Source organism: Ailuropoda melanoleuca, chromosome 1 (assembly GCF_002007445.2).
Source record: "Ailuropoda melanoleuca isolate Jingjing chromosome 1, ASM200744v2, whole genome shotgun sequence".
In the NCBI taxonomy this organism is placed as follows: Eukaryota; Metazoa; Chordata; class Mammalia; order Carnivora; family Ursidae; genus Ailuropoda; species Ailuropoda melanoleuca.
In genome coordinates, this window is record NC_048218.1 from 150,529,768 (window position 1) to 150,544,164 (window position 14,397).

At 42.9% G+C, this 14,397-nt stretch overlaps 1 protein-coding gene across 2 annotated transcripts in view; it reads left to right on the forward strand.

Moving 5' to 3' along the window:
* PHF14 (PHD finger protein 14) overlaps positions 1 to 14,397 on the forward strand; it is a 240,606-nt gene that overhangs the window by 220,728 nt on the left and 5,481 nt on the right. The window contains exon 19 of one of the 2 annotated variants that reach the window (XM_034668335.1): positions 7,348 to 7,386. The exons of the other annotated variant lie outside the window; for it this stretch is intronic. Within the exon in view, the coding sequence (XP_034524226.1) occupies positions 7,348 to 7,371 (24 nt within the window). The 3' untranslated portion in view covers positions 7,372 to 7,386. Of the gene's footprint in view, positions 1 to 7,347; positions 7,387 to 14,397 lie in introns of those variants that run through there. 2 annotated transcript variants of the gene reach the window in all.

Below are 14,397 nucleotides of genomic sequence, written 5' to 3' on the forward strand. Positions count from 1 at the left end.
TTGACAAAAATTTGGCTCTGAGCTTCCTGGAGGCTAAGCAGCTAGATATTAATGGATAGACCAACAGATTTTGATATGTTATCAGTAAGAAAAATGTAATTTCCACCAGCCTTTTAATTCTTTAATACTTCACATTAAGAATTATTTGCAGATAAAAGTTTATATATGGAAATCTTTGTATGAAAATAAAGGTCTTGCTAATTAGAAGGAAATGCAAAAACTGTGTTTACAAAAGTGTTTCTCATTATGAAAACTGATGGTTTTGAAAAACAGTATAATAAAGAAAAGAGTTTCAAAGCGTTCCCAGGTTAATCAGAAAAGTAACCAAAGGCCTGCTGCTTTGAAGGTTTAATCCAAGGTGCTTATCCAACCTCTTTGTTGAACAAATCTTGCAAATAAGGCCTTCTCAGAAAATTCACAGAGTTTTCTGTGGGAGCTTGAAATGTCAGCAGAAGAGGCTTTCTGATGATATTATGCTGGCATTACTATCCTAACAGTTGGGGTGGGGGAGGAAGTGCAAGATAGTAAAATCATTTCATTGCCTAATTTTTATGCCATACTACATAACAGCTTTTCTGCAATGCTGATAGGTGTAACAAAAAGAGAAAACAAAACAAGTAAATAAACCAAAGAAAGAAAGCAAGGCTTGACAAGAGCCAGAAGCAGAGATCCTTAGTTCTGAGCAATTACTAGTGTTAAAGGATACATTTCAAAAGAGGATAAATTTATAATTCTCATGCAGATCAAAAGAACACACATTAAAGATTGTATTTAACTTACTGTTAACAAAGGAACCAGGCAGATGTTAAAACCTGTTTAAAGGAGAATCCAAAGAACAGACACATTCACCAGGCAGAAATACTGAAGTGAATTTGTAAATGGACCCATACATGTCTTTTCAACAAAGAGGAGAGCAGTCTCTGCACCAAACAATTCATTTGCATGTCCACAGACATATATGATTTCCCTTGACATCAACTGTAAAATAGCTCAAAGGCAATTAGAGGCTATCATCAGACAACCGTGGAAAGGTGTTTGTAAACAACGCATAGTCGGCCTTCAGAGACACCCAGTCATCTTATTTGCTCGGTCTGAATTTCCTTACACTGGTGAGTGAACATGACCGCACTCCCGGACAACCTGCTGGTACTAGCAGCACCTACCTTACCCTAATGCCACAATTTCAAAAGAATGCTTTAGTAATAACTTCAATTTTATATACTCAACAGAAATAAAATTAATCAGAATTCTCTTTCGTTAGGTCTTTCCACTGGTGGCAGACATTACCTGTCCACCAAATTCATCTCCTCCTCCAGGCACACAACTAGATGTGTTCCCAACTTCCTTCGTAGTTAGGCGTAGCTTTATGGGGGCATTCTGGCCAAAGCAATGTGGGTAGAAGTGATTGCGCTTTTAGGCCCGCGCCTCCCCTGCACCGCCAGCTCTGCTAGCTGGATGCAGAGAACTCTGAGATATACTGGAGGAAGGAGACCTATTTTGAAAGAAGCATGGGTCTTGAATGACCATTTGCTTCTGGACTTTGTATGAGTGAAAAATAAACATACGTTGTATTAAGCTTTTGAGTTTTGTTTATTTATTTTCAATTGCAGCTAGTATTACCTTAACTAACAAATACACATTCCAAATTTTGTTTGAATTTAAAATTTTAAAAATAGGCAATATATTCCTACTGTTTCATAATCAAAACAATATAAAAATAAATAATATAAAAGATGCACATTGACAGCCTCACTCCCAAGTCATTTCTGTACACAATGCTCCATGCCCTCTCCCCTTTGTCTTATAGTGAACTACTTTAATAATTTCTTAGATATCTTTCCAGTGTTTTTTTATACATACAACACAAAAGTATGTAACAATGATATATGTAAATATGTTCTTTTCTTTCCTTCCTAGCCCAGAGATAGCATACTATTTAAACTGTTTTGTGGCACCTGGGTGGCTCAGTCGATTAAGCATCTGCCTTCGTTCGGCTCAGGTCCTGATTCCAGGATCCTGGGATTGAGCCCCATGTCAGGCTCCCTGCTCAGTGGGGAGCCTGCTTCTTCCTCTCTGCCACCTGCTCATGCTCTCTCTCGCATTCTCTCTCTCTCTCAAATTAATAAGTATAATATTTTTTTTAAAAAAATTAACTGTTCTGCATCTTGCTCCTTTTAACAAAATATCCTGATGCCCTTTCTATTATACAAGAGCCTGCTCATTCTTTGTTCACAGTTGCATAGTATTTCCTGGGTTGGCTACTATAGGTTCATGATGGGCATCCACTGATGGGCACTTGCCAACCTGTCTTCGTGAAGAGAGATAATACAATCAGAATGAATCAGTGCCTGTTTCAGATTCAAGCCCAGTCCTAGTTGACTGCAGGCCACAGGCCCTGCCCCACCTTCTTTAGGAAGACAGGTACCTGAAAGAACTTTTTCTTTTATTCACCAAAGACAACAATATAACCCACATAGGGAGTGTCAGATCACTAAAATAAAGTGAGGATGGCATTGAATAGAATTGCTCTCATCACACCAGGTGACAGGTGAAAGCCATGGCAGCCTCATCCAGCTGTCCACCTCGCATTCTCTGTGTCGACAGAGCATTAGAGCTGTATTTGTCCCCCAACAGCCTCCCTTGCTTACTCCGTACAAAACACCATTTGTAAGGCCATTGTTAACGTACATGTCCGAGCCGAATTTTTTTTAGCTTGTAGTCCTCATTGTTGGAAGAAAAAAAGATACCAACTGATTTTCCAATTTAAAAATCTGTAGCTCTTGGCCTCCATTCTCACTTCTCTCTCTGCTTCCTGCACATTTTCTCTTGAATACTAAAAGCACACTCTTCATGCCCACCTTCCTACTTCTCCCAGACTCAAAGTCAAGGAGCCACTGTTGAGTGTTCTATACCAGAAAGGCAGGAGCCAAGTTTTAGTGATTCTTTGCTCACAATGTCCCTCACACTAGGCAACAAGGGTGAGGGATGATATGAACATCTGCACAATTCCCAACGCTGAGTTCTAAATGCTCTTCTGTGCTGTATAAATTAATTACGGAGGATGGCTTAGTATATAGACACTCTTCCCACACCAATGTTCCCAACATCCTCACTAATAACAAAGCACACCGAGAACACATCAATCCCAGAAAAGGTTAGGAATTGGGCATTCTAGTGAAATTGTACATTTTTCCAATGTGTAAGGATTCTTAGAGATTCATTTGTCCAACTGGTGCTTTTCACAGATGAAGAAACAGCATCAAAGAGGCTGTGTCTTGCTCAAGAGCACACACAGAATAAGCATCAGAGATTTGGTCTCCTGATGCCCACTGCTTTTTTTCTTTATATTTCATGCCCCTCTTTCAAAATTCTGTATTATTAGCCATGCTTTTAACTATTCTCAACTTAGGAAGTGTATTAATGGGCTGTTTTTGACCTGCCAGAGCAGTCCCCGGTTTAAATAAGGCTGAAAGAAATCACAAAAAAATGCTGACCCTTTGTATCTATGAGTACCAAAGGTTCCTGTGCTATTCTGAAAGCAAAGCTGAGTTTCTCAGGTAGGGGTGGGAGTGAGGGAAGAGCAGTTGCCTGGGCTGGGATCTGGCCATGCTATTCCTCTTTCCACCTTTCCCTGAGCATCTGGAATGCTGCTGATTCCAAACCTTCTGTGTCAGTATTGTAAGATACATGAGTGCCTCCCCAAGGGAGCGAAGGGGATAAAAACACACCCACTCTCTTTCATCATTTGATGCTCAGCCAGCTCTTTCTACCTCAGTATAAATTTAGCATCCTACCCACAGGGCTGACCTTTGCAGACTTAATTTATGACCCGTCTGAAAGCTTACTCAACCTGTATCATTTCGAATCATGACTCAAGAAAAGCAGTGCCAGACTAAATGTTGTTTGGCTCCTCCATCCTTAGGAAAGGGGGACAGTCCCTGTCTAGTGTTGCGCTTTTCAGGTTCAGACTCAGTTTCATCTATTAGCCTGGGGATCACTGGACATCGGACCTCACCGGTTCATGATACACAAAAGTGGGAACAGTGATTTTCTATCCAAGAAAACACCCACCCCTCCACTCCTCAAACTTCGGAACAATATGCTCACCCACCTCGGACCACATGATCCAGAACTGGACCAATCATTCTACTTCATTCCTCTGGCATCCCTCACAAATGAACACATAATCCAAATCTGAACAATAGGAGGCATCCTTTAAGATTTTCTCTGCTGGAGTGAGCAAAATAATTTTTCTTCCTTCTTGCCGGTGAGCTATAAAAATACACTCTCAGAGCGGCCAGTGTCTTTCCGGGTGGAGTAAATCTCAAAACAACGATGAGAGCAGAACACGGACTTTGAGCTTCCATGTTCTGAAGGCTCTCAAGGCGCCCTGGGACCTGACGTTCCTCCCCAGTGAGCTGAACTGATAATTCTCCAGGAAACTCTTTTTATTTAGCTTATGTTGGATTTCTGTAACATCAAGAGTCCTGACTAAACACTCAACTCCCATGAGTTCGTTTTATAAACTAGGCTGTCAATTTAAAAACTGATGCTAAGAAATATAACCGTCAAGTGGACTGGAATAATGCTGTAGGTTAGCTCATCCTCTTCCCTAGAGGACAGCTTACGTGGGAAACCAAATAATGATGAAAAGGTTGCTTCCCAAGAACAATATCAGGATGAAAGGAGTAGGACAATCTCAAGGGGCCCTTTCTATACCCCATGGCACTTTGGGGACATAATGCCTGTTTAGTGGGACAGAACACATTAGTCACACAAGGCCCCAATCCCTTGCATAACCCTTAGAGGCACACTGACAAATTCTTCTTTCCAACATTACACTTAAAGATTTCTTATCATTCACCAGGTGATCCCAATCCCTTCATCCGATATCATGTTGTTTTTATACCTCAATGACTCTGCTCACTGTCCTCGCTTCCTATCTCCCTACCCCAAGCACACCCCTCACTGTCCCCCCTTTCTCTTCTCTGATTGTAGAAATCCTCCTCATTTCCCAGGACTTGACAGAACACATGGGTCCCTCAAAGGCATTCCCATTTTGGCCTTAATCACAGTTTCATCCCACCTACTCCTGTGTTTCCCTAATTCAGGAGCAAATGCACTCATTTTGCAGTGCTGTGTATGTGCTGTGTCTTCCTCTGAGGGATGTGTTCTTTGAGGACGGATTCAATCTTACCCATTCTTTTTGATCCTCCGTTTTTAATGTAATCCACTGCAAAGAGTAGATGTGTGAAATATGCTGAATGTTAGATATCTTAGCATGAATTACTGCAGACTGCCTGACTGATTTTTACTCACAGGCTGGCTGTTATATTGCTTAGGACATTTTGAGTAACATTTGGCAGAAAATAAACCTAAATTAGATGACTTTGGGGCGAGAACCTCAGAAGCAAGCTTGACCCACCAAATGACAGGAAAGGCAGGAACACAGATGAGGCTGGAAGAGAAATGGTCTCAGGGTCATGAGCATCCCTGGGACTTTCGTGTCTTGTCTACGATTGCAAACCAACTCCTTCCTCTCTCTGGGGCATGTGGGTGCTGATGATCTTAGAGCTTAATTTCTCCTCACGTCACCTACCAATAAGTTTGAGATGGAACGTCCTAAAGAAGTAGATGAGATTATGTGGGAGATTGTAGCATTGGCCGCAATTTTTCACTTCTCCCAGATTCTTTATTTCTGTCTTTGACTATGAAGTTCTCCTCACAAAAGACAGACTACATTTCTCACTTCTTGATGATGTTTGGATGAGGTGAAGACAGCGGTGTGTGGATTCTGAGCCCAGGCCTTAGGAATCCTCTTTAATTTCCACCTGTGCCCTGGCTCTTTAGCTGTTCTGTAAGAATGACATGGCCAGGCCAGGCTCTGAGGTCCCCAAAGATGCATGGGGCACAGCCACCTAGCCAGTCCAGGCTGTACGTGCTGATCCCAGCTGACTCAACTGTATGAGTGATCTCAGCCAAGATCAGAGCCACCCAGCTGAGTCGGGCCTCGGCCAGCCAACACTTAAGTGACCCCCAGATCAAGGACAGTACATGACTGTTGTTTTAAGGCACTGAGTTGTTAACCTAGCATTTTTGCGGCAATAGCTAAGTGATATAAAACCAAATCTCAAATTTGCAACTTTCCAGATATGTGACCCTGGACAAGATGCCTACCCATCCGGATTTCACTTTCCACCTCTACAAAATGGAGACAGTAATCATACCCATTTCAGAATTGTTATGAGAAATAAGTTAAAAGGTAAAGTGTCTGGCACATGGAAAAAAAAATACAAATTGTTAAAAATTATTATTACTGTTTCACATGCCCGGCCACAAACACTTGTAGTCAGAGAAGTGGGAAATGTCCTAGAGACTGGCCTGTGGACAAAGGGTTTGAGGGTCTGTAAGAAGAAAGCAGTTCTCATTTAATGAGATGGTTAGATATGGTGAAAGAAGCATTCCCCAGAAGCCACGGCTGCTGATTCCACGTTATGATGGGAGGCAGGCTGGGCAGACAAAACAAGAATGTGCCCGGGACCTTGTAGTTCTTTCCTGAATTTGTTTCATTACTAAACTCTGCATCACAAGAGATGGTTTCACATTCCAGGCACAGAGCAGCAGCATGAGTGTATGCGGTCTCTTCTATTCCCTAGACATTCAATCTTTGGGATTATTCCGTTAGCTTACTTAAATTCTCTGCATATTGGAGAATGGAAACACTGACTCCCCTCTCCCAGCAGTTTCAGGAATTCGGCGAGATCAGGTATGGAAAACAAGTGCGACAGTACATGACCCGTAGCAGCTGCTCTGTAAGTGATGGCTCTGGGGTGCTGCTCTCGTTCCTGGCTCATTCTGTGATGTGCTGCTTCTCGTTAGCTTCCATTGCAAGAGGAGAGCCTTCCTGACTCGGCCTCTTCTGTTTCTGGAGTTCTCTCCACTGGCTGCAGCCTAAAGCACATCCTATGAAGATCATGGGTGTGAAGTCTGAACGTGAGCAAGGTGCAGCCATCGCAGAGCAGTTAATGCTGAACGCGTACATGTCCCTAGTTTTTCAAAGGTGACAGGCTTAGAAAAAAACTTATAATATCGGATCTGGAAACCCTTTTTAGTGCAAAATCTGAATTGCAAAGTTGTTATTAAAAACTGCAAATGATCAGCAGCAGTAAAAGTGTGATATTAACTGCCTCTAACCCTCTTTGTCTCTCCTTGGCTGACACTCCTGACTGACACTGGGGACTGGTGAGCCACCCGCCGAGCTGGGCTGTAATTAGTGTGTGCCTAGAAATGCATATTGTTCACAAGCAGACCTTTGCAGGGAATTGCTCATTATTCCTATAATTTCAGGAAAAAAAGAAAGACCCCAATTAATTTCCAAGCCCAAGAGAAAGAGGAGAACAACCAGCAGTTTTCCTCTGGCAGCATGAAGAAGGGGAGACGCCGATGAGACCCGGTTGTCCATCCATGATCCCAGTCTGATGGCGTGCATTTGCTCCTTCCGATCCCCATGCCTGGCCACAGGAAGACACACATTCCACCTTGCCCAGAAGATGAAGGTGTGCTTCAGCAAGCTGGCCTTTCCACACTGAAAGCATCTGCCCCTTGTCACACCACAGGCTGGGGTCCGGGATGTGCTCGTGGTGTGGGGGGAGAACAGGAATGAGTGAAGCACTCGAATGAAAGGATTTACCTTGAGGAGAAAATGAACAAACAAAACATATCAGGTTTCTATGTGGAGTTAAATAAACTGCCAGTCATTGGGGCACCTGGGTGGCTCAGACAGTTAAGCGTCTGCCTTCGGCTCAGGTCATGGTCCCAGAGTCCTGGGATCAAGCCCCACATCGGGCTTCTGGTTCAATGGGGAGTCTGCATCTCCCTCTCCCTCTACTGTTTCCCCTGCTTGTGCTCTCTCGCTCTGTCAAATAAATAAATAAAAATAAAATCTTAAAAAAAAAATAAACTGCCAGTCATGATTATAGATACAGTCTCCGGACAAATTAATAGTTTTCATCCTGGCACGTGTATGTTTGAACATGCAGTATGCTGGAGTGAGGACAGGGAGAAGAGGTTGTAAGTGGAGCGCAGTGGGCTAGAATGTTCTGACATGTTGCTGAACGTCAGGACAGTGGGATCATGTGCACTATAGGTTGTTCTGGTGCTTGGCTGTTAGTTCATCGGAGGAGATAGAAAGATGTCAGCAGGCTTGGGCATCTCAGTGCATCCATAGAAATGCCACTGCACTTGCTGCCCTTCAGGGAAAAAGGTGAATTCTCTCACTGGGTTAGGACTGCAGTGAACGAAGGGAACGCTGTGCTCAGACAGGACCTGTGGGCCCGGCACCCGGCGTGTGTGCCCGTGGCTTTGCATGGAAAGCATGATCAATGGCTGTTTTTGAAAGATCTTGATTTTAGGTAAATTTACTTACCCATCATGAGTGCCATGCTATCAGAAAGACAAATTAATTTAACATGAGTGACTTACTGCTCCCTTATGAATTACTTTCCAATTGTTTTTAATAGCATCTCTTTATCTCCAGCACAAGGAAACACAGTTGACCTTTAACAGCCTCTTTTATAAATGAACCCAACTGCAGTTCAGCTTTTCCACTTTCAGATCTTTATCTCCTGCCACCTTGAATCTCAGCTCATCTGAATGCAGGTCCAGCTGTCTCTCTAATGGTATCTATACATTAATTAAATACTTGGTGCTTAACAGCTTGCACGCCAGCAGCTGTAAAGGATGAGAAGGCAGTTCTCCTTTAATCTACAAATATTTATTTTCTTTTAGGGGGATTGGTTGGGAAAAGATTACGTATATAGGAGGATAACCAGCTTATGGAGCCTGTGCATGTTGTGGTGGAAATCTCCTGCCGAGTCACATCAGGTGCGGTTAGTAAGCAGGAAGGCTGGTTCCTAATTCCTACAATCATAAATTATAAAGTACTGTTTAAAAGAAGCATCTTCCTCCATCTGGGCTGAAGAATGTGTCTGTGTTTTCTGAGTATTTAAATGAGTGCATGCGAATGAGTTTACAGAGAGGAGTGAAGATAACTCACACAGAATCGGACTCTGGTATTTATGGGATCCTGTCTGCACAGGAGCCAGGGGTCATGGCTTCTATGATCTTATCCTGCCGCAGCGCATTATGAGACCCTCCTTAGTCCATTTACATTTTTCTTTGTTTCTCAGACTCATTCATCACTGAACTGTATAGAAACTGTCCTAGAATAACAAAACAGGTTGAAAGTTGGAAATAGCATTAGCTTTTAAAAAACGTTCTTTAAATACAGAAGCAGTATGTGTATAGTAGAATATTAAAAAATACAGGCAAAACTAAAGGAATAAAAGGATTACATTGCAAATACCTAGAGACTGAACAGTCAATGCCTTAGTATATATCTTTCTTGATCATTATTTAATTTTCATGTCTTGGGGGATATATAAAATTTTGTTTTGAAATCTGCTCTAGTTAACAACATCTGTTTTTCCACTTCCATATATTTTTATCTCCTCAAGTACCGAACCATACTCACATTTTTATAACTGTCTCAAAAATGTCCTTTATACTTAGCTTGTCCAGACTAGCATTCAACCCAGAAACACACATTGTCTTTAATGGTTATGTGTCCTAGGTCTCTTTCAATCCAGGCTAGTACATCTCATGCACTAATGTTTGAGAGAGGGTATGGGTTGTCCAGGACAAGGTCTCATGGCCTGGTTTAGGTTCCTTGAAGCAGAGCCTGAAATAAAGACTTTTGTGCAAGTAGTTTCTGGAAGGTGATCTCATGAAGAAGAAGTGAGGGAGTAGGAAGACAAAAAAGAAGAAGGGAATGCTAAGAGGGACATTGTGACTGTAAGGAATGGGGTTTGTTTCCGCCAGGACTGCTGAGAAGCACCCAAGATGCCTCTGGGATTGCCCACCGGAGTGATAGGAGTCTGAAGTATTTATCTGCCAACTCATCTTGGGACAAAGGGCATTAACTACCCCCTGCTCCCAGCTGTGCTTATGCAGGCCTATCAGAGAAGGTCCTGGGCAAGAATGCAGAGAGACTCCCTGGCCATCTGTCCACTCCAGCTGCAATCAGAGGTGGGCCAAGGGGATGTGATGTGGGCACCAGGAGCTATAGCCCATGTTACAGCTTTGTCTTTTCTTCCTCATTTTTTCCTCCATGTAGTATTATTCATTTTGTTATTCTATAGGAGCGTTTCCTATAAACAAAAGTTATCTAAGGCCAGAGTTAAGTTAGGCATTTTTTGGGAAAAGGATGTTTGATTACTATTATTTCCATATGCCTGCAAAGATGTGCTAACACCCTTTGTTTTCAAGAGATGAGTTCATCAAACTTTTATTGAGCCCCAGATACTGAGGAAAGTGCTGATAAAACAACTTAAGTTTAGCAAGTTTTGTAGAATAAAATATTGTGATAATATGGAAGAATTTTATATGCAGTATGGTTTTGGGTCAGTGGTGAAAGCCATCAACTCTTTCAGGGTAGTGAGGGAGGAGGCAGAAGGAAAGAGAAAAATCTTCATTAATGTACTGATGCTCAATCTGGGTTTTGATACAAGTAGGTGGAAAGGAACGTGTTCAAGGCTGAATTATACTGGGAGTAAAGGTTGTAGGCATGAAAATAAAACTTGATTGGGAAACTGAAAGTCATTCAGTATGACTGGTGAGCGGGTATAAAGGGGGTGAAGCCAGAGTTGGAAAAAAAGGAAGGGAGAGATCATGGAGACTTTGTACATAGGACTAGGTAATTGACTTCACTACTGAGCTGACGTGGAATATTCCTGCCGGGAACATGGAATGCTCAAAATTGTGAGTTTGGAAATACACAAAATTGTGCTTTAAAAAAAAACCAAGAAACTTTTCTAGAATTCAATTCCAGTGGGTAGTGACAATTAGTGAGGACTCTAATTACATAAGCATGCCTTTCACATGATTTATAAAATGCAGCTATGCATGTAACTTCTTTTGGGGTCATGGAATTGCATTAGATGGTAAATGTACGAAAAAGAAGCAACTTAAAAGGACTGATGAAACAGAAAGATTCAGGCCCCTAGGCCTGTGTGGGGGGGAACTGATCCCTTTATCTCTGCTATGCTGTTCTTCATGCCTGTGTTAGGGTCTCACTCAGGTCTTCTACTCTCTTCTCAAGTCCAGAGCACATCCTTTCAATCATTGCTGTAAATTCTGTATCAGGCATGTTACATACATCTGTTTCGCTCAGATCTCTGGCTGGGGCCTTGTCCTCTCCTTTCATTAGGGATATATTTCTCTGTCTCCTCACTCCGCCTGCCTCTCTGTGTCTGTTTCTGTATGCTAAGAAAGTCAGCTAGGTCTTTTGCTCTTGAAAATAGTGACTTTGTGAAGAGGAGGTCCTGGAGCGCCCTGCGGCGCAGCGTCCTGTGTGCGCGGTGTCTGAGCCGCCATTCCTTCGGGACAGTCATCTGCACGGACTCTGCCTGTTAGTGCTTGTGCTTGCTCTCCGCGGTGTCAGTGGGACCCAGGCAGGCCAGCTCTGAGAGGCGTGCCTGACAGGAACTTGGGTGTTAGCAAAATTAGCTCTGGGCCACTGGTCATAAGACAGACCCCCAACCACTGCGACAGCTGGGGGCCTCACTCCAGGTGGGGTGTGGGCGCACGGCTGGGTGCTGTGCAGCAGTCGCCCGCCCAGGGGCTAGGTGGGCTGCTGCTGCAGCTCTAATAAAATCCGCCCTGCGCTCTGGGCCGAGGCTACGAGTGTCTGTGCAGCCCTGCCCCCTGCCGGTGGCTCTGGGTTTATGCTGGGGGGTGGGGGAAGAAAAGGGTCCTGCCAGCTCCAGCGTTTTCAAAGTCCCCAGCACACTCTGAAATCAATATGAACAGATCTGTCTCCATGTGCCCCTGGCGTTACAGAAACTGTCATTTTTATGTTGCCTGTCTGCACAGGCTGTGTGCAGGAGCTGATAGGCATGAGTGGAAGCCGACCTCAGAGAAGTTAGAAACAGGAATACAGGGGTCCAAGCCAGGACTACTGCTCCTGATGGCCCAGTTCTAGAGATTTCTGTCTTAAAGAGGGCCTGGAGGCCAGATTCATGGAGCTGTCTCTATGAGGGAACGTGAGGTGAGGGAATGTGAGGCAAGGGGCGGTGGCAGAGCGGCTTTGGCAGCCAGGTGCTGAAGGGCAGCACAAGGGAGAAGAACATCCTTCTACTTCCTCAGCAACACAGGACCACACGAGCTCTCTGCAGTTTGGGAAGATCAGGAGATTGCTCCCTTGACAGAGACGTTCAAGTTCTCATGGTTAGCATGGCTAGTAAGAGCATCTGTAAGTGCCTTTGCAGGTAGGAGTTACAAAGGAGGAGGCTGGAGCAGACCAGAGAGAACACGATCGATGCTGCAACATAACTCGACTGGAACTGGGAAGTATGTAGGTATGGATGCAAAGTGACCCCATGGAGACTCCCCAAAATAATGAGGCCAGACTTTATATTGGACTGCCTAAGCAGATGGAGTTAGTGCCATTGAAATCAGTGTTAACCTAGACAGTGTGAGTCCCATTTGTTTCCACCTATGGGTAAGGTCTGTAAGATTTGGGCCGCACATAAGTAATGCTAGATTCCGGAGTATACCTGGTTGGGTGTCGTGGTTCGGTACCCTTAGTCTGTTATGTGCTCTTGTGGCACTGCTGTGATGGTGCCCATCTTGTGCTCAGATCTTCCTAAATGTGCACTATTTTTATGGATTACACCATAAAGGTTAGATACCCCTCAAACATGAGACATAATCATGGTAAGAGCCAGTCCCTTTGCTCTCATTCACCCTTTGTTGTTTGGCTTATCTCCATGCAAGTATTGATAACTGCAAGGGGAAGAGGCCGTATATTCAACCCCTTCTGCCAAAGTGGGAAGATTTATCTGAGTAGAAATAATAGGAGGTGGCAAGAAGACGGGGAAATATGGCCAGGAATCAGCTACATTCAATGAGACAGTGATGCCTGGAGGAGTTAGTGAAAAAAAGGAGAAAAATCAAAGCAGCGTCACTCTCTAGAGCATGGCCAGCAGCACCTCCAGGTGATATATGAGGATACAGGCTGCTGAGTGCTACCTTCCTAACTGGGCTACGTCAGGCTCTCATGAACAAGCAGATTTATTGTGTTGTCATTGGTACATCATCGAGCAGAGAAGTTGCATGGAATTGTGGGTAATAGGCTTTGTTTTTCTTTTTCTTTTTCTTTTTTTTTTTTTCTGGTTGAAGCTAACAACCTGCCTCCTTTATCTCAGCAAGCAGGAGACTCAGAGACAGAGCAAATTGGAATTTATACATTCATGATTATGTTCCTATCCTTCTACATTGTGCCACAGCATGTATTTGACTTTTGTTGTTACAAAAATAATGTAATAAAAGTAACACAAACTACAGTCATATATTATGTGTGAAGACTAAGCTTTATCTTCTGTCTTTCCTGCTATTACTATATTTTTACAAATAATCTATCATTATAACATTTTAAATAATTATGAGCTAATGATAAAATTCACCTGGGGTTTCTTTTTCGGGGAGTCACTTATGACATGGATGGATGCTAAATAAAATAACTCAGAGAAAGATCAATACATGTACTCATGTATATGTGGAATCAAAAACAAACAAACAAAACCAAATACAGAGAACAGACAGGTGGTTGCCAAAGGCAGAGGGAGGGGGAGGGCAAAATGGGTGAAGGGGGTCAAAAAGTACAAACTTCAGTTATAAATAAATCCTGGGCATATGATGTACAGCATGGTAACTATAGTTAATAATACTGTATTGTATATTTGAAAGTTGCTAAGACAGATCTTAAAAGTTCTCATCACAAGAAAAAAAAAAAACTATAACTATGTATGCTGCCAGATGTTAACTAGACTTATGGCGGTGATCATTTCACAACGTATACAAATATCAAATCATTTGTTGTAAGCCTGAAACTAATAAAACATTATATATCAATTTTACCACAAGTAAAAAGCAGAGGGAGGAAGCTTGATGAGACAGGGTGGGAGGTATGTTCACATAGCCTGTTGGTGTCAAAGTCAGTTGGGACACTGTTTTGGGAGGCAGTTTAGATACCTACCAAAATTTAAAATATGAAATTTCCTTTGATCCTGCAATTTCACTACTAGGAAAATTTCCCTTCACATATACCCATACAAATGTGCAAAAATAGATGGAAGGATAACCAAAGAAGCATCCTTTAGAGGTGAAAAACTGGAAGCGATCTAAATGTTGGTCAATAAGGGATTTGATTAAACAAATAGTGAAACTTCATGATAAAATATTGCTTAGCATTAAAATGAGTAGTGTGGGGGCGCCTGGGTGGCACAGTGGTTAAGCGTCTGCCTTTGGCTCAGGGCGTGATCCTGGTGTTATGGGATC